Source organism: Schistocerca cancellata, chromosome 9 (genome assembly GCF_023864275.1).
Source record: "Schistocerca cancellata isolate TAMUIC-IGC-003103 chromosome 9, iqSchCanc2.1, whole genome shotgun sequence".
In the NCBI taxonomy this organism is placed as follows: domain Eukaryota; kingdom Metazoa; phylum Arthropoda; class Insecta; order Orthoptera; family Acrididae; genus Schistocerca; species Schistocerca cancellata.
Genome location: NC_064634.1, coordinates 197275065 through 197296315, shown reverse-complemented (window position 1 = coordinate 197296315; position 21251 = coordinate 197275065). Strand labels below are relative to the sequence as shown.

Here is a 21251-nt window from a genome sequence, read left to right as displayed (position 1 = left end):
GAGATGGTCAGCCAAGAGGGCACCTCTCAGGCAGGTTCTGGGGCAATCCCAAAGGGGATGGTGCGCATTAATGTCACCAAGCAGCAGAAAGGGGTGAAGGAGTTGCCCAATAAGCTGCCGAAAGTCTGCCCTGGTGACACAGAATGACGGAGGGATGTAAATGGTACAAAGGGAAAAGGAGAAGTGAGGAAGGAAAATGCGGACTGCAACAGCTCGAAGACAGGTAGTCAGGGAGATGGGTTGACTATGAACATCATCCTGGATGAGCAGCATGACTCCCCTATGAGATGGAATGCCGTCCTCGGCGGAAAGGTAAAAGCGCACTGGAAAGAAATGCGAGAGCTCAAAGCATTGCGAGGACGCAGTTTTGTTTCCTGGAGGCAGAGAACAAGTGGATGCTGTGATTCCAAGAGCTGCGAATCTTCCATTGGAGGGAAGCAAGGAAAAAATGAAGAGGTCATCTCGGTGGCAGGCAAGTACCACACTTCGAAAGCTCACTGCTACAGGGTGCAGGGGCTGAAGGATCCTGCTTCATGAGATCTACAAAGGCATCGGCATTCTCCTTCTGTCAGTCTGCAGAGTCCTGGACAGGAAAATGGCTGGCGGTGCATGCCGACAACACAGATGTTCGACAGGTAAGGGTATCACATGGCAACACCATCGAAGAGGATCTCAGAGTCGGTGAAAGAGAAGACCATTTGCTTTTGTTTGATTTATTGGAGCCTTTCTGGTTGGCAGAGGAAGCCTCAGATGTTTGTTAGCTGGAGAGTCGTAAGAACTCTCTGCAAGAGTATTCCTTCTCTCCTTTCCAGTCTGCTGGTTGTATAGCGAGTGTTGCCCCGTGAGATGAAAGTTTGGTGACTTGCTGCACAGCTGGATGAGGAAACGAGGACACTACCATGACAGGGTGATTTTACAACTGCAGTGCTGAATTTGAGGTCGCATGTCTGTGTGGCCATGTCCTTCATGTAGTGAGATGTAGCAAGAACAGTACTGTAAGTGCAGGATGGTAGAACACAGGGTTTTAAACAAACCAAAAACTTTTAAGTGACCAAGTAAGACACTTTTTCCTTCACCCAGATCTCCTGGACTGCCCATTCATTGAGATACACAAGCTAATTTCAGGAGGAGGCAACATGGTTGTCATTCCAACTGACACAGCAGGGAAAGCACAGTGGACAGTTGCCCTTGTGAGCATCCCTACCACATGTTACACATTTAGCCGGGTGTTAACAGGACATTCGAGTGTGGATTTAACAATGACACTGGTAGCAATGCATCGGGTTCAAAATGTACAGTTGGCCTGTGATAACTTCATAGCCTGCCTTGATCTTTAACGAAAGCACCACTCTATTGAAGATGAGAATAAAAGTGTGTGTGTGCACTAAGGGGGAACCTACCTTTTTCATCACTTGATGGATGGCAATGACACTCTGATCAGAGAGGTATGACTGAACTTCGGCCTCAGTCAGACCATCGAGCAGCCTACTGTAAATAACACCAGGGGAAGAATTCAAAATTCTACGGGCCTCGACACAAACAGGATAACCATAGAGACGCAGCAGTTGTGCTTGAGAATTGGAAGTAGTCTCAAAAAACAAAGTGTCATTTAGTAAACAGGAGCAGGATTTCACAGGGCCGGCAATGGAAACAACACATTTTTGAATGGTGAACAGATTTACCGTAGCAAAGGACTGATTGTCTTCTGTACGTGAAACCAAAAGGGACTGTGGTGCAGCTGGGAGGGTCTTTGAATCATTAGACCTATTCCATTTATGTTTAGTGTATGTTGACTGTGAAGAAGATGATTGGCTCATGGAGAGAAAATCTCTCATGATTGCTAGAGTCTCTGATGGTGTGTTCCTTTTCAATTGGGGGCTCCCCTCAGAGGAGGCGCACCTGCCTTAGGTGATCGTTCACACCTCAGGTCACACCTCCCGAACACCTGGTAGAAGGACCAATTGGCAATTTGGTAAGGTAGCAGCTCAGGCAGTCACCCCTCCCTGGGCCTGGCCTGTACCAGAGGATACATGTGAACCCTACCTGTTGACCCGTGGCTGGGAATTACATATTACCCAGTTACCCATTACGTGTTAGACATGTGGGCTAGCCTTCAGGAGAGCACAGGGAGGAATAAGAAAAAGAGGAACCTTTAATGCTGAAGTGGAGGAATGATAGGAGAGGGGGAAAAAAAAAGAGGAATGAAAGACAGTGATGAGACTGTTCTGATATCGGCTACAGAAATTGCTGAACACATTTCCAAAAACATCCCAGACCTGTTCCCCAAGGGAGGCAACAGGATAGTCAGGCAGCACGGAAGAGAAAAGATACTGCAAAGGTTGGGGCCCTGTGGTAGCCAAGCGCTAACACGCCAAAAAGCGAGCCCCATGGCGGGAGGAGAGCGAGTGGCTGAATGTGTATTTTATTATGTGTGCATTTCATTAATTCTCTGACATGAAGTTAGTCCAAAAAGTCAACTACCAGTGAGCCTTTTCTACACACCAATGTGCTGCTCATTCCAACTTCACACAGTGATTTTTTTCACGCATTAATTTTCTTTCAAAACTTTATAAAATGTATGACTATTAAACTTCAACCATCTTCTAAGTTCATTGTTGACTATGTAAATATATTAATTATGATAACTATTTCATGTTACAGTTAAATCTACATTGGAAAAAAGCTGTGGCTCAGTTGTGGGTAAAGCAGGTGTAGACTTCAGTTTATTGGCAGAATACTGGAGACGAGCACCCAGTCTACAACGGAGATCGTTTACAAATCATTCATGCAACCGGTTCTGGAATATTGCTCAACTGTGTGGGACCCAAACCAAATAGGACTAACAGGGGCTATTGAAAATATACAGAGGGGGGCAGCACAAATAGTCACAGGTTTGTTTGATCCATGAGAGCATGTCACAAAGATACTGAAGGAACTGAACTCAAAGACTCTTGAAGAGAGACATAAACTAATCCAAGAAAGTCTATTAACAAAGTTTCAAGAACAGGTTTTAATACTGACTCTAGGAATGCACTACAGTCCCTTATGTATTGCTCACAGAGGGATTGTGAGGATAAGATTAGAATAATTACTGCATGCACAGAGGCATTCAAACAATCATTCTTCCCCCAGTCCATACCTAAATTGAATAGGAAGAAACCCTAATAACTGGTACAACTGGACAATGCCCTATGCCTCATGGTGGTTTGCAGAGTATAGATGTAGATGTAGAAGTACTAGGGTTGCCCAGAAAGTAATGCACGACTTTTTTTTCTTTAACAATTCTTTATTGAACATAATGAGAATTACACACACGAAATAAACTAAAAAAATATTTTTCCACGTAATCTCCATCTTGTTCTGTGGCCTTCCATCAGCACGAAACAGGGGCGTGTGTGCCCTGTCGGTACCAATCCTTGTCCTGGTGGCGTAGCCAGTGCTTCACTGTGTGAATCACCTCCCCATTGTCCTCAAAATATCTTCCATGAATGGCATCCTTTAACGGCCCAAACAAGTGGAAGTCTGACGGCGCAAGGTCATGTCTGTTGGGTGGATACCCTGTTTTGTGATGTGTCCAGCAGTTCTCAGACTTGCGTGGGGCTGAGCGTTATCATGTTGCAGCGAAACATCTCCTTGGTTGCTGTGGCACAGAAGTCACCAGAAGCACATCCTGAGTTTTGTTAATGTGTTGACATACACTTCTGAATTAATGGTACAGCCTCTGGCATCACATCAATGAGAATCACACCTTCACAGTCCCTGAACATGGTGATCATGATCTTAACAGCAAAAATTTGCTTTGAATTTTTTCTTTTGTGGGGAGTGGGAATGCCGCCATTCCATCAAATGTCACTTTGTTTTGGGCTCAAAATGGTGAACCCAGGTTTCATCACTCGTCAGAATCCAGGACAAGAAGCCCCCCCCCCCCTCATCTTCAGAATGTTGCAACAAATCAAGACAATTTTTTTTGTTTTTGTTTTTTGTGGTCCACTCTTAGAGAACGTGGGACCCATCTTGCACACACTTTTGAATATCCAAGAGTGCAGATAATTGCATCCACACTTCCTTTACTGATTGACAGATGCAGTGCCAACTGCCAAGTCGTAATGCGTCTGCCCTCGCAAATTACAACATCAGCTCGCAGCAACATGTCAGGTGTCACATCTGTGGATGGTCTCCCCGATCGCTGCAAATTGTGGAGCTCTGCCAAACTGCCTTCTGATGACCTCACCCTCCATGCCCAGTGACTAACTGTACTTATGTCGACAGCAAATGCTCCATAGACTTTGCGCAAGTGTTTTTGAATATTTCCCACAATTTCTTTCTCTGCAGTGAGAAATTCAATGGCGGCTTGTTGCTTGTAACGTACATCATTACAGACACCATTTTGAAACTGTCCTGCAGCTACACTGTGTCTCTGAAGTGAGAGAAACTTGGCGCGATTACTCAGGAGACTTCAAATAATACATATGTAACATTTTGCATTTGTAGCACTGTTTCTGGCTGAGAAAAAAAATGTGGTGCATTACTTTCTGGGCAACCCTCATAGTTGTAGGTATCAGAAGAAGGTTTCAGCCCAGTAACAACAATCCAGTGTTCAAGGTCTGGTGCTTTTTATTCTTCTCCTCAGAATCAAACATCACACATAGAAGATCTGTATGTTACTATACCTTGACTTACTGGTTTCCATGTATGTGGTCCAAGGAAAGCTTCAAGTGTGTATGTGACACCCTTGACTTGTTCCACTTTGCTAGATGAAACACATCCTATATTTACCACACTCCCATCTGCAGGAGATACCTGTTGACAGAAAATCATATGGATACTGGTAGTGATTACTTTCTTCTAACATCGGTGTTTTTTCTTACATGAATACAAAATCTAATATAAAAAATTTCACATGTAATAAGTTGTAAATTTATGAGACTTGCACAGCTCGCTAATTGAATGGAATTTTTACCAGGACTAAATATGTTAGCAACCACTCAATGTTTCCATTACAAGCTCCTATTAGAATTGAGGACTCTGTTCTTACTTATATCTGTGTGTAGGCACTGTCACCAGGGCACTATAACTGTATTACAAATGGTAGTTGCTTCTGAGCAATTATGGTCTGGTAACTTTAGCTATTGCCAAATTTGAGAGTTATGGTGTGTGTGTGTGTGTGTGTGTGTGTGTGTGTGTGTGTGTGTGTGTGTTTTGTACTGTAGGTCTTTACATTGAAAGATATTTTTTGCCATTCTTGGAGTATTTTTTATTATTTATTTTTGCATTTTATATTCATTTTTGCTTTTAAGCACCCATTATTCTATATTTCAACAATTTCATACTTATGATGTACATCAAGCATCCATTTCAGAAATGAACAGAAGGAGATGTTACTGTGGTCTATGTGGATAGCCAATCAACTAGCCTTTACTCCATTTCTTATTTACTGTTTTTCAGCTTCAGTTTTTCCATTTTCCTGTTTATGTCTATTTCAGTCTGTCAGCCAAAAGTAGGGCCTCAGTAACATAAAATTTACGAAATTTAAGGAAATAAGGGCCAAGATAGACACGAAGCCCACGCCTACTACAGTAGTACAAGTTTATATGCCAACTAGCTCTGCAGATGACGAAGAAATTGATGAAATGTATGATGAGATAAAAGAAATTATTCAGGTAGTGAAGGGAGACAAAAATTTAATAGTCATGGGTGACTGGAATTCAAGAGTAGGAAAAGGGAGAGAAGGAAACATAGTAGGTGAATATGGATTGGGGCTAAGAAATGAAAGAGGAAGCCGCCTGGTAGAATTTTGCGCAGAGCACAACTTAATCATGGCTAACACTTGGTTTAAGAATCATGAAAGAAGGTTGTATACATGGAAGAACCCTGGAGATACTAAAAGGTATCAGATAGATTATATAATGGTAAGACAGATTTAGGAACCAGGTTTTAAACTGTAAGACATTTCCAGGGGCAGATGTGGACCACAATCCATTGGTTATGAACTGTAGATTAAAACTGAAGAAACTGCAAAGAGGTGGGAATTTAAGGAGATAAACCTGGATAAACTGAAAGAACCAGAGGTTGTACAGAGTTTCAGAGAGAGCATAAGGGAACAATTGACAGGAATGGGGGAAAGAAATACAGTAAAAGAAGAATGGGTAGCTTTGAGGGATGAAATAGTGAAGACAGCAGAGGATCAAATAGGTACAAAGACGAGGGCTAATAGAAATCCTTGGGTAACAGAAGATATATTGAATTTAATTGATGAAAGGAGAAAATATGAAACAGTAAATGAAGCAGGCAAAAAGGAATACAAACGTCTCAAAAATGATATCGACAGGAAGTGCAAAATGGCTAAGCAGGGATGGCTAGAGGACAAATGTAAGGATGTAGAGGCTTATCTCACTAGGGGTAAGATAGATACTGCCTACAGGAAAATTAGAGAGACCTTTGGAGAAAGGAGAACCATTTGCATGAATATCAAGAGCTTTGATGGAAACCCAGTTCTAAGCACAGAAGGGAAAGCAGAAAGGTGGAAGGAGTATATAGAGGGTCTATACAAGGGCGATGTACTGGAGGACAATATTATGGAAATGGAAGAGGATGTAGATGAAGATGGAATGGGGAATATGATACTGCGTGAAGAGTTTGACAGAGCACTGAAAGACCTGAGTCAAAACAAGGCCCCCCGGAGTAGACAACATTCCATTAGAACTACTGACAGCCTTGGGAGAGCCAGTCCTGATAAAACTCTACCATCTGGTGAGCAAGATGTATGAGACAGGCGAAATACCCTCAGACTTCAAGAAGAATATAATAATTCCAAACCCAAAGAAAGCAGGTGTTGACAGATGTGAAAATTACCGAACTATCAGTTTAATAAGTCACAGCTGCAAAATACTAACGTGAACTCTTTACAGACAAATGAAAAAACTGATAGAAGCCAACCTCGGGGAAGATCAGTTTGGATTCCGTAGAAATGTTGGAACACGTGAGGCAATACTGACCCTACGACTTATCTTAGAAGAAAGATTAAGGAAAGGCAAATGTACGTTTCTAGCATTAGTAGACTTAGAGAAAGCTTTTGACAATGTTGACTGGAATATTCTCTTTCAAATTCTGAAGGTGGCAGGGGTAAAATACAGGGAGCGAAAGGCTATTTACAATTTGTACAGAAAGCAGATGGCAGTTATAAGAGTCGAGGGGTATGAAAGAGAAGCAGTGGTTGGGAAGGGAGTGAGACAGGGTTGTAGCCTATCCCCGATGTTATTCAATCTGTAGATTGAGCAAGCAATAAAGGAAACAAAAGAAAAGTTAGGAGTAGGTATTAAAATCCATGGAGAAGAAATAAAAACTTTGAGGTTCGCCGATGACATTGTAATTCTGTCAGAGACAGCAAAGGACTTGGAAGAGCAATTGAACGGAATGGACAGTGTCTTGAAAGGATGGTATAAGATGAAAATCAACAAAAGCAAAACGAGGATAATGGAATGTAGTCGAATTAAGTTGGGTGATGCTGAGGGAATTAGATTAGGAAATGAGACACTTAAAGTAGTAAAGGAGTTTAGCTATTTGGGGAGCAAAATAACTGATGATGGTCAAAGTAGAGAAGATATAAAATGTAGACTGGCAATGGCAAGGAAAGCGTTTCTGAAGAAGAGAAATTTGTTAACATCGAGTATAGATTTAAATGTCAGGAAGTCGTTTCTGAAAGTATTTGTATGGAGTGTAGCCATGTATGGAAGTGAAACATGGACGGTAAATAGTGTAGACAAGAAGAGAATAGAAGTTTTCGAAATGTGGTGCTACAGAAGAACGCTGAAGATTAGATGGGTAGATCACATAACTAATGAGGAGGTATTGAATAGAATTGGGGAGAAGAGGAGCTTGTGGCACAACTTGACTAGAAGAAGGGATCGGTTGGTAGGACATGTTCTGAGACATCGAGGGATCACCAATTTAGTATTGGAGGGCAACATGGAGGGTAAAAATCATAGAGGGAGACCAAGAGCTGAATACACTAAGCAGATTCAGAAGGATGTAGGCTGCAGTAGGTACTGGGAGATGAAGAAGCTTGCACAAGATAGAGTAGGGAGAGCTGCATCAAACCAGTCTTAGGACTGAAGACCGCAACAACAACAACAACAACAACAACACGGAAATAAGACTACATAGACATGAAATCACATGATTCAATTTTAATTTACTGAATTAAAAACAACATAAGCAGTAATATGGCATGATTGGCTGGGAGTCACACAACAGGGATGTTCAGCAACTTGGTGCAAGTCTTTCAATTGAATGCCACTTTGGCAACTTGCACATCCCTAAGCTAACCCAGTAATTCTACTGGTGAAAGAGGATCTAAAGTTTAACATAGAATCCAAACCACATGTCATTCCTGGCTTATCTTCACACAACTGGAAGGTGATGGCTAGGGTAATGCCAGACTTGTCGGTTTCCAAACATGTTTCACCACCACACCATTAAACCTGATATTTGATGGACTATTCTGTCACATTTAGATGTGATATGTAAGACTACCACAGCATGTACATAATTTCTTGTCACTGAGACTGTGGCATATATTCAGTGGTGCATCTGTTCGAAATGCAGTGCACTCTCAAACTAGGATGCTTTCTTAGTTGGTAACAATACACACAGGATACCCACAAACTAAGTATTGCTGTCTTTCATGAGTTCCCAGAATACAATAAACACTTGAGCAACATTTTCTGTGTGAATCTAACAAAGATCAGTAAAATCTGTAAGGGCAGTACGATGGAAAAATAAAAAAAAGGAGGAAGTTAGGATGCAAATAACAGCAACAAAAGGTCCGGGAAGGTAGCCGTACCATGTAGGGAATTGTATTTGAAAGAAAACAGGCTTAAGAAGATTTGATGAAAGTGATAAATAAATTGTGACATTTCTGTGAAAACTCAGTTTTATATATTTTTGTCATTGTGAACTCATATTTTTAATGTTATACTAAGAGCTTTTGCTCTTCAGAGTTTCAAGCAGGTAGTTATGTAAAGCTGGGATACAACATAAAATTCTAGTCCTGTGGTTAGTGTAGGGATTTTCTGAGCACAATCAGATACGAACAACACTGAAACTAGCAACACAGGATTGGTGATTAATGAATCCTATCTTATAGATCAAAGTGATTCTTATTAAATAATTTGGTGGAGATTAGAATGAAGGAGATGGATCTGGGAATAATTACGTTCTCTCTCCTGATTGTGATATTATTAAGTCCCATAGCTGGATTGTGTTTATCATACGTAACTGGGACAACATGTCCAATGAAACATAATAAGGTGGGACAGCTCCATTTGCTCTGATACCACTCATAACATAAACAATACTTTTTCTTTTCTTCTTCCTTACATACCTGATACATATAACAACAATATGATATACCATAGAATAGTAAGGCCTCTCACCCCTCCCCCTCTGATTTTTTCAAGAACCTAACTCCCATGTATAAAATGCTTTCAAATGTCCAATTACGAGGGCTGTTCAATAAGTAATGCAACACATTTTTTTTCTGAAACAGGGGTTGTTTTATTCAGCATTGAAATACACCAGGTTATTCCCCAATCTTTTAGCTACACAACACTATTTTTCAACGTAATCTCCATTCAATGCTACGGCCTTACGCCACCTTGAAATGAGGGCCTGTATGCCTGCACGGTACCATTCCACTGGTCGATGTCGGAGCCAACGTCGTACTGCATCAATAACTTCTTCATCATCCGCGTAGTGCCTCCCACGGATTGCGTCCTTCATTGAGCCAAACATATGGAAATCCGACGGTGCGAGATCGGGGCTGTAGGGTGCATGAGGAAGAACAGTCCGCTGAAGTTTTGTGAGCTCCTCTCGGGTGCGAAGACTTGTGTGAGGTATTGCGTTGTCATGAAGAAGGAGAAGTTCGTTCAGATTTTTGTGCCTACGAACACACTGAAGTCGTTTCTTCAATTTCTGAAGAGTAGCACAATACACTTCAGAGTTGATCGTTTGACCATGGGGAAGGACATCGAACAGAATAACCCCTTCAGCGTCCCAGAAGACTGTAACCATGACTTTTTCTTGGTAGGGGAGTGGGTGTGGCGCCACTCCATTGATTGCCATTTTGTTTCAGGTTCGAAGTGATGAACCCATGTTTTATCGCCTGTAACAATCTTTGACAAGAAATTGTCACCCTCAGCCACATGACGAGCAAGCAATTCCGCACAGATGGTTCTCCTTTGCTCTTTATGGTGTTCGGTTAGACAACGAGGGACCCAGCGGGAACAAACCTTTGAATATCCCAACTGGTGAACAATTGTGACGGCACTACCAACAGAGATGTCAAGTTGAGCACTGAGTTGTTTGATGGTGATCCGTCGATCATCTCGAACGAGTGTGTTCGCACGCTCCGCCATTGCAGGAGTCACAGCTGTGCACGGCCGGCCCGCACACGGGAGATCAGACAGTCTTTCTTGACCTTGCGGCGATGATGACACACGCTTTGCCCAATGACTCACCATGCTTTTGTCCACTGCCAGATCACCGTAGACATTCTGCAAGCGCCTATGAATATCTGAGATGCCCTGGTTTTCCGCCAAAAGAAACTCGATCACTGCCCGTGTTTGCAACGCACATCCGTTACAGACGCTATTTTAACAGCTCCGTACAGCGCTCTCACCTGTCGGAAGTCAATGAAACTATACGAGACGAAGCGGGAATGTTTGAAAATATTCCACGAGAAATTTCCGGTTTTTTCAATCAAAATTGGCCGAGGAAAAAAATGTGTTGCATTACTTATTGAACTGCCCTCGTACTTCACAAATATATTAATGTTACACATTTTACCTTAAGAATGTAAGTGGGAAAAAGTTTAGAAAACGTCTGAAATTGTACTTGATGTTCGTTTGAAGTCCGTAGGTGTTCTCGTCATCAGACAGTGGATGAGTATACACCAAGTTATTTGCACTCCATTTCCAGCAAGAGGTAATTTCTCACACACTGTAATGTTCCTGGCACAATATCTCCTGAACTATGTATTTTACAATGATATAATTTTACAGCTACATTCAGTGGTATATATGTGGATACTATCTATAAAATGTGTTGCAAATAGAATTAGCAGTAAAGAAGTAATAAATTAAAACAGCATGCCTTATACTGAGTGATAAACTAATTTCCTCTCATTATTTTGTATGGGGTTGCCAGAAAGAAAAGATTTTGTAAAGGTTTGAACTTGTGTGTAAAATGTTTTTCAAGTTACTAAAACTTAGCTACAAGATGTCCTGAAATTCCTGAACATGCCTTACATTTCCAATGGCGTCCATATGGTAGTCTGTAAGGGGGTTGGGGGCAAGACTTAAGGGTATGGAGTATTTTTTAACACATTTGGAGGATGAATGGTGACTTGCAGGTGGCAATAAAACCATTATAGTTCCAACTCTGTTAAAGACCTATGTAGTATTGACTTTTAAATCATTTTCTTGAAAGAAAAGCACCTGACTAACCTGTATTTTTTCCTTTCCCTAAGAGCTACAGGGAGATCATGTCATGCATCCCCCTCCATATTCCCTCGCCCCCTACACCCCCCAGTATGCATGTCCTTGCTATATTGTAACCACTTGTCTGGCTTCAAATGTCTCACATTTTCAGGAAGAAGCAGTGACCTTCAGAAAATGACCTGGCAACCAGGAAAATAGAAATGAATAACTGGTTATTATTGCTGTTCTATATAGCAACATGGCTACAGTCACAGAACTTACTCATGCATTAATAACACTGACTGACAAATGTGGCTAAGCAGCATTTACATTCCAAGTCAAAGCAAAGCTATGCTTCATTCTCACTCTTCCATTTGAATTTTCGCTACTGAATAATAAGCAAGTGGAAAGTTAACAATTAATTCACAGTACTTTTGTTATAAGCCAAAATGCTGAAACAAAAATGCAAATTCAATGATGCACTGTCATTAAAGTATAACTGTTTCAAGGCAAGAAGCGAACTCAAAGCACAATGCCATATTTGGCATCCAGCAATATATGTTTCTGTTGCACACAAAGGTAAGGTTATAAAATAGTTTCCTTTTTCTTTTTATTCTTCTGTGTGTTTGACTTGGACCAACATAATGCTATGGTGATTATTTAAAGAGTTTTAATCCATAACTGACAATTTTCATAAATTATCTTTATTTTAATACAACAAACTTTTCTCATGCACAAGATTTGGAAGTACACCTGTCTTCTAAGAAACAAAAAATTTCATAAAATTCCGCTGGTGCTTAAGATATTGAAGGTTTTTTTGCTCAGCCCACACAATCAGCATGTTCTGTTAGCGTTACAGAGATAACATGTATTTCATACTGTTCATCACCAAGCATCATACAAATCCACTGACTGCACATAAACTAACTACAAAACTATACTGCAATCCTGATATTACAAAGAAAGCTTCATGCCCAAGAGGAACGACCAAAGTGATCATGAGCAAAGTTCTTGTGCCACATGCTGTTGCTTTGACAATACAATTTCATTCTAATTTCTTGTTTTGGGGTTGGTACCAACAACAGTAACCATGGTTCCCAGAAAGAATTTCCTATTTTAATACAATATTTTGACCTTAAAGCTGGTGTTATACAGACAAAGGTAGTCAAAATTGAAACTACTCCAAATGAAAGTGCTGAAACAACGTCAACGTATGTCTGAGATACTTTAGTAGGGTTAGAAATAGAAAAGGAAAGAGTAGCATTTGGAGCTGAAAATACAAACACAAATTTTGGTGATGTAAGTCAACACAACGGTAAAAATGTATTCACTAAACTAATGTCATATCACAAAACTTTAGTTTGAGTGGGGTGGCCAACTCAAATTCTTAACAATGCCATTCAGCATGGGTTGGATAGTTTAAGGGAAGATTGTTTTCAAGTTGTACAATTACTTTTCTATATGTACAGTAAGTAGTAATGAGCTGAAGTATTATTATGAATTTGTAGAAACTAGTTACAAACAGCTTCTTCGTCACAGTAAAACCATATGGTTATTTCTGTACCCTGCACATGACAATAACTGAAATGTATGAGGCTTTAAAATCTTACTTTTTTGTCTACCTCCAGTGCTTCTAACGTTCTAAAGATGTTCTTTGAAAACAGTTTGAGTAAGCCTTATTTATAACACTTACATTCATTGATGCTTGTGTTTAATCATGGTATGACACAGCTTGAAAGTGAACTGACATCCATTGTTCAGATCACTGCAATATTAGAAAATGTGTATTCTCTTTCTTAAGAACAGGTTAGGAATAATTTCAATGTCACTATAGATGGGGGAGGGGAAATACATTGATAAGTGCTAGGGAGGAGGGCCTTAATAAAGAACTTGGCAATTTTGAGCAGGAGGCTGTTACGTTGCATGCCAAATGTCTCAACTATTTAGATAAATGGCGTGTGTCAATTTCAGAACTAAATCATTTTGGATGGTTAATCTTAAATGATGCAGTATGTATAGCTAATGTACAAAAGTGTGTACAGTTCTTGAGTGATAAAGTTAGCATAACAGTTGATGTAAAGCGTTGTGATGAGGTATGTAATGTGACCTAGGTTTTGCAACAGCATAGCTCTGAACTTTGGGAACTGTCCTATAATGATAGGTGGATTAGATATTTTAATGGTAGCAAGCACAAGAACTGCCATTCTGACCTCCTGAAACGAGTTCAGTATTTTCTTGTTATTCATGCACCCAACGCTAATGTTGAAAGAGTATTTTCACTACTTAGAGCACAGTGGACAGATCAAAGGGACAGATTAACTATTGACTAAGTCAAAGGTATTGTTTTTGTGAAGTACAATTTTTTCAAAATTCAATTGTATGGAATTTCATGACTAAATTTCAGAAAATCTACACTTTGCATAACATTAGTTCTTCAGAGAAGTATAACTGACTGCTGTTGATGATCACTTTTAACATTGTATGTGCCAGGATTTTAAGAAAATACAAATGTATTTGCCAATAATGTCCCACATTTTTGTCAAATGTTCTACATTTTTACCACTGTGCCCTACATTTCCATAAAACAATCTGGCAAGCCCACACTAACTGCTCTCATTTTCAAATGCTGGATGAATACAGACTGGGTTATTTGCATGGCGTGAGTTACACTACTTCAAGACATACACAGAGTTTTTAACTGTAATGCTTGTCTTACTGTGTTAAATCTTTAACATAAGATTATAGATGTTAATAAGTAGGTTATCACACTATTTAGAGTTCTTAAACTCCACTAATAATTACATACAAAATACTGAAAGTCTAATTTTTGTTGCTCATCGAGGCTGTTACGTACGCAGCCAGCAATTGGGTTTGGGTGATGGTGCACCAGATTGTTGTGTACACACACACACACACACACACACACACACACACACACACACACACACGCGCACACACGCGCGAGCGCATGTGCGGCTGCTGCTGCCATCTCTGGGCACTAAGATTGACTGCACCGAGAGACAACAGTGTTATTAGCGTTTGCGAGCATGGGAAGGGGGAGGGGGGGGGGGGGGGCGTGGGCATGCACGCTCCTGTCCGCATGCATGTTAACTCTACATCTGACAATCTGACAAAGGGCTATTCCATAGCTTAGTCTACTTTTAAAAAATTTACTACTTTGCCTCTCAACGACTTTTCTATGTGGTGAGTAGCAATCTGCCCTATTTAATGTTATCCCTTCCCCAACTTCCCATTTTTTGATACCTATGTATTATTAGATATACATAAAATGTAAAAATTCTTTGTAATGTTGTAATTTTTTTAAACTTTATTACTCAGGGTATAATAAACGTGTGACAGGTGACAACAACATAAATATTTCACACATAAACATTTTATTTAAACAAATATTCGAGATTGAAGAGTCATGAAAACCAAATGCCCTTTAAGTTGGAACTGATTATTATGACTTGGACGGTTAAGAGTTTTAGTACAGCAGCTGATACGTCCACTGCGTTTTTTGTTGGTTGGAACTGTGGTAGCTAGCAGTGGACCCCATTTCATGTTTTGGCAGAGAGCATAAACTACTAAATTAATGGAACTTGAAACTAAAACAGGCACAATACACACTGGGTGGTTTGATTCCAAGAACTCAAAAAATTTGAAAGTGGTATAAAATATGAATGAAACTCACTAAAGAGATGCAATCTATGCTTAAAACTAATTCAGCTGCATTAAAATGACAAAAATGACTACGAGAACTTAAGTAAGTAAAATGCAATGAAATGACATGGTCAGTTAATGTTTTATGGATTTGATTCTTTGCAGTTATATGAACATAAAGCAGATAAAACTGTGCACTGGTGGTGCTGCTTTACTGGAATTTCAGCTCATCAAGGAGGACACCATTCATCAAACTCATGATGTGTATATTAAAGTTTTATAACTTAAACAATTACAGACTTTAGCCAGGTCACAGAAACACAATCATACGCCTCAGAAAGGTCACAGAAACACAATCCTCAAGATTAATGTTCTGCTAGTTTAAAAGAATGATGAAGTTTGTTTTCACTCTCACACTTCATAAAAATGAAGTAAAATGTATCTTCAATGGACTGCTAACAATAGGGCACAAATCAGCACTAAGCCAACATCTCAAACCAGATGTTAGATAACTGTAACAGTTTCTACTGCTACATTTTATAATAAAAACTTAAGTTTTAATGCTCAACTGTAATGACTAATTTTCCCCCCACAAATGCTTACTATTACTGTGGCTACCCAGCTACCTATTAGCTTATTGTTTCTATCTATTAACATTCCAAGTAGCTTCAATGAGAAGGTAGAACAGTAATGACAATCAGCAAAATGTTCTGCTTTTGCAAAAATACTTACAAGGCAATCAGTGGCAGCAATAGGACGTGCATCATCACGCAGTTCTCGGCAGAAGAAATCTGCTAGACTACGATATGCAGATAAGTTGGTAACTGCTGCCTCCTCCAAGTTGCAACCAAATTTCGTGATGTAAGCAGATATGAGTCGAGTCCGGAGTGGTTCAGGTAGTTCCAGATTGCTAAACCAGCCCCAGCTCCGGGACACAAGGCGCAATGGAACAGATCGGTAGCATGTCACCTAGAACAACAGTGTTATCATTGTCAACATTCTGCATAGACTTTCCCATCAAGTTCAACATAAACAGTTCATAACACACAAACACATATTATGGAGTCACCATGACTGAATAAATATAAACTTAACAGGAGCAGCTAAGATTTCCATTGCTTGAAAAGGATACATTGCTACTCATCATATAGAGAATATGTTGAGTTGCAGACAAGTACAATCAAACATTAAGTTTTTGGCCAAAAGGCCTCCTGAAGTACAAAACGCGCACACACACATTCACACAAGCACAGCTCACACACACACACACGACCACTGTCCCTAGGCACTGAGGCCAGACTGCGGACTGCAACTGCACCTGATGGGAGAGCAATAATGTGGTGGTGGTAAGGAGGAAACTGGTGGGGAGGAGGAGGAAGAGCAGGGTGGGGGCATCATGCAGCGACATGGTCAGAACAGGGTAGGATTGCTACCTAAGCTCGGGAGATTTAAGTGTGTGTGGTTTTTTTTTTTTATTTTGTGGTGTGTGTGTGAGTGTGACTGTGAGGAAAGAAGTAGAAAAGAGCAGCTAAGAGATAAACAATACAATGAACAATTATAGGTAATAAAGACATTACAAATAATAATTCTGTCCTAATATTTCCCCATCTCCTGATCACACAGCATAAATGCCACACAAGTGGCAGGTGATGGTGTGTGCCGTTAAGAACTGTGCATCTCCCACATGGCACATTCTTTCAGTCTTTACTGAGCTGCAGTGACATAAACACAGCTGTTTCACTTGATTCTCCTGCCAACTGTCAATTGAAGCTTTATTCATTTTCTGCTAGCAGAATCATGTAAGAATGAGCCAAGTGCGTGGAGAAAACTTTATCAGGCAATGTTTCCTTCTGGAATTGTTTTCATCTGTGACAAGGTCATTCGTCATAGTGCTGGCGCAAGTCAATGGTACCTTGAGCAATTTCAATGGGACATTACCATCACCTGCCCTACAGCCCCAACCTAGTTCTGAGTAACTTCCGTCTGTTCCATGAACTGAAGAATTTTAATGTAGCATGGAAGTAGACCAACAAATGTGAATGTGATTTCAGGGCAATAAATGACAGATTCTGCAACAGTGAATGTTGAACCCTGATATGTCTCAGACATTCTGTCTTACCATGTGCAGGTCAGACTACATATTCACAACTGAACTTCTCTGTAAGAAGACTGCGGGTGAGAGAACAGAACACGGAAGTTTGTCATTTGCTAACTGCATGTTACTGCAACACAAGAGTTGCTCCAGTATAGCTGAGAAGCTGCTGTTTGCAACTGTGCTTGGTTTTCAAAAATTTTGAATTTACCTTGAGAGAAACAGGGTACTGGTGCTCTCTGACCACAAAGCTCTTCGACTTTTGGCATGAGCGCTGTTTCTGCAAAAGGTTGACTACACAATCCACAATATTAAGGGCATTGAGAATATTGTCACTGATGCTTTATCTGGACTGTTGGTCTCAGGAGGAGACACTACTGGGAAGGAAGCTGTTGATGAAGAGTTACATCTATTGTACATAAATGAAGTGGACGAGGTAAAGGAAATCCTTGCAGCACGCAAAGATATGCACAGAGTGAGGATCCAATGTTGACACTTATGAAGATGAAATCCTATATCAAAGGATATGAGAGCTCGCCCAGATTATACAAAATGCATGGAGAGATTCAATTAAGGAGGCAAAATAAGCGATCAGACCATTCGAAATGGTGCTTCCCTGACAATCAGAGATTATGTTCTTCTAAGTCATGTTCACTACAGAGAACAGAGGTTTATAGACATACTCAATAAGCAAGTATTTATTAATAATTTGTCAAGAAGAGTGCAAAGACAGTCGGCTGCATGTGATAAATGCTAGAGGGTACAACACACAGTACAGCATCTTGTCAAGCGGAAATGCAGAGTATTACTCCTCTTGAAGCACAATCGTTGCACACTGTGGATATTTTCAGACACCTTCCTACCTTTAGAGATGAAATTAAATATGTATTTGTAGCTGTACATGTATTTTCAAAATTTATAAAACTGTACCAGATACAGAGTGTGACCAGAAAAATATGATTGTCAAATTGTAGAAAGATTACTTTAGAAAAGTGGTATTTACAGAGATGGTGTTGCCAGACAATGGGTCACAGTTTATCCCAAGCTTGTGGGATGACTGTATGCAATGTAACTACATAAAATACATTAAAATATCCACTGATCACACAGCCAGCAACCCTACCTAGAGATATGTATGAGAGATTGGGCACCTGTGCATGACTTTTATCACTTCAAAGAACACAAGGTGGACAGAATACATGCAGTTAACAGTTAATCGATAATTTACTCAACAGTGTTAAGAATAGCACATAAAATTCTGAATTATTCACAGTCTTGTGTATCTGAGATACGACATTAATGCAATGCTGTTTCAGCAAACTCCAATATCAATATTCAGTCAGTTCTTCTTTTATGATTCTCTGATCTTTTATTCTTTATATTGTTGATGTTATGTTTAGTCTAAGATTTCCTTGTCATTTTGTAATAACTTCTTTCTTGATACTGTAATTACTTCCTTCTTGATGCTTCAAGTTGCCACAAAATATTCATACATAATGGTCTGACCTATGTCCTACAATCATAAACAGCTTACCGTAATGTGTGAGACATGACTTGGTGCTACATAAAATGCTTATTAACCAGGTAAGAACTTGAATGGGTCTTGTAACATAACAGATGCTAAGGAAGCACACAGGGGTGCTTGTTTTTAAATGTGCTTGCTTGTCCAAATGGGTGGTGATAGTCCAGCCCAAGAAGTGGAGTTTAAGCGCAGCTCCAGGCTACAAGCTATATGGCAAAGCATGAGAAACACGGAACTCGTGGTGAATTTCCCTGCTGCCAAGAAGCCTCAAATCCACACACATGAAACAGGAGGGATGCCATGGCAAGAATGCTCACTTAAATGTGTAAAAATCTTGGATATCTAATGTCACAAGATCCAGTTGTCCCACATGAACAGCAAAGCTATCAAATTGAGCACGTTGATGAGACGAGCCTAACACCACTTAGAATGTTTATATATGCCAAAAACTATATAAGTTGCAACAATATTAAAAACTGTAATTTATGATATTTCCCTAGTTAAATTAACTGTATGAGAACCCGAGGTGCTACAAACTCAAACAAAGCGTCAAATAAAATATACTTGTTTATAATGTAACCTGTGACTTCCCTGGTTTGATACATTAAACAGTTTAATGTTACAAGCAACAATCAATCTTGCAGCTAAATGATGCAATTCCCCAAAGTAACATATACTATGAAGTCAGCGCAGTGTAGGAGCATCCATCACCTGTTTCCTGGCTGATAATTTTTTTTACATTATTCAGTGTTTTTAATAGAAATATTAAATTTATTTAAACTGGCCACCAATTAAGTTCTTGCAAGTAAGATGCATATGCTGTAAATTATGAGGGCACTTGGTGAAAGATCGACTAAAGACAATTCGAATAATTGCCCACTTCATTTTTCTATTTATTTACAAACATGTTTTCTTTACGTAAATGAATGTTGCAGAAGGTTTCAATATTTATTTTATAGATGACAAGGAACGAGAAGACTTGTAATGTAGTTTGTAATCAGAAAAGAACTGTAAGAAAGAGAACTGTATGTATGTATAGTTTTAAGAAAAAAGGCAATGTGACATCAGCAATGCTATATAAGTGATATATGCATTTTCTGTGGTGTCAGTGATGCTATGTGAAATGCACATGTTCTGTCATGTTTATGACATTATATAAGCAAGAAATGCCTATTCTGTTGGAACTTCTCTGCTTCACTCATGATTGCGGTGTCAGTGACAAGTTCTGCAATAGACAGCAGTGAATAGTGAATATATGCGGCGTATCAGCTACGCCAAATGTGAAAGACTTAAAATTTTATGCTCTGTGTTGAACTCTATCTTAACACAAGAATGGCAGAAGGTGTCAAAATGACCCCATCATACATTTTCTTCGGTGTCATATCCAATTTTTTAAATTAATTCTTGAAATCATTTTACTCGTACAAATTTTTTCTCTTCTTGATAATCATGTAATTGGCTTTCCAAAATACTTACATTTTCTTGAACATTTTATCTGATATGCCTAAAATGGCAGAAGCGGTCAACTTGACACTGCTTCTCTTCTTAATATATGTAAATAATTCAACAATGAAGCACCAATAACCATCAATCCACCAGAGTTGTTGCTGCTCATTGTTGCACCTTGGACAATGCACATCCCAATCTGCCACAGTATATTGTATAATTCACGTAATATTCTTTGTCCACAAAAGACATTTTCAGACTTGTCGGCATGGACTTGCTGATGAGGAAATGTTATGTCTCTGGGGGAATCATGATGCTGAATCATGAACTGAATTTATTGATGAAGATGAAGATTTTATACCTGAGGCAAGTGAAGATGAAGACATTGTGAATGAAAAGGGATTAGTGGAGGAGGATCTGATGCTGATCTATGATGACCCTCCCCTCACCCATCACAGCAGGTCAATCTGAATTCTTCTACAAAGATTGGCACTAGAGATGGAACCTAGTGAGAGATTTTCAATTTTTCATCTTCTGGAAGGAGGTGAGCTGTGTACATTATAAAGGAGAGACGAGATCCCACTACTTACGCTTGCTAATGAGTAGAGGACTCTGTCATCAGTACTTTGTGTCCCATTTTTGACGAGACAATGCTGTAGCTCATTAAGAAATACACAGAATGAAATGCTAAAAAATTACTTTAATAACAATGATTGGACCACAGCACTTGAGTAATTGGAAAAAAGAATAAATAGCTGTGATATATGCTCAGGGTGTCATTTGTACAAAAGACATGTCTGCAGACAATCTGTGTTCAAATTCTTTGGGATCTGCTTTCATTGAGGACATTATGCCAAGGAACATATTTCAGGAGCTTCTCAGATTCTTCCATTTTGATGAAAAATGAGCAACAGCTGAGCACTCGCCAACCAAAAAATTCAGTCTTGTACCCAAATTTGCGGAAGGTTCATAGAAAAGAGTATTCATTATTACAAGCCTACAGACAATATAACCACAGACAAGCAACTATTACCAAGTGAAACAAGATGCA

At 39.6% G+C, this 21251-nt stretch overlaps 1 protein-coding gene across 1 annotated transcript in view; it reads right to left on the bottom strand.

Annotated features, from left to right (window-relative positions):
• Nucleotides 1-21251, bottom strand: part of LOC126101061 (phosphatidylserine decarboxylase proenzyme, mitochondrial) — a 132772-nt gene that overhangs the window by 60189 nt on the left and 51332 nt on the right. Inside the window, exons 4-5 of the mRNA XM_049911733.1 lie at nt 15873-16109; nt 4671-4800 (exon numbers count right to left, since the gene is read on the bottom strand). Of these exons, the coding sequence (XP_049767690.1) occupies nt 4671-4800; nt 15873-16109 (367 nt within the window). The remainder of the gene's footprint in view (nt 1-4670; nt 4801-15872; nt 16110-21251) is intronic.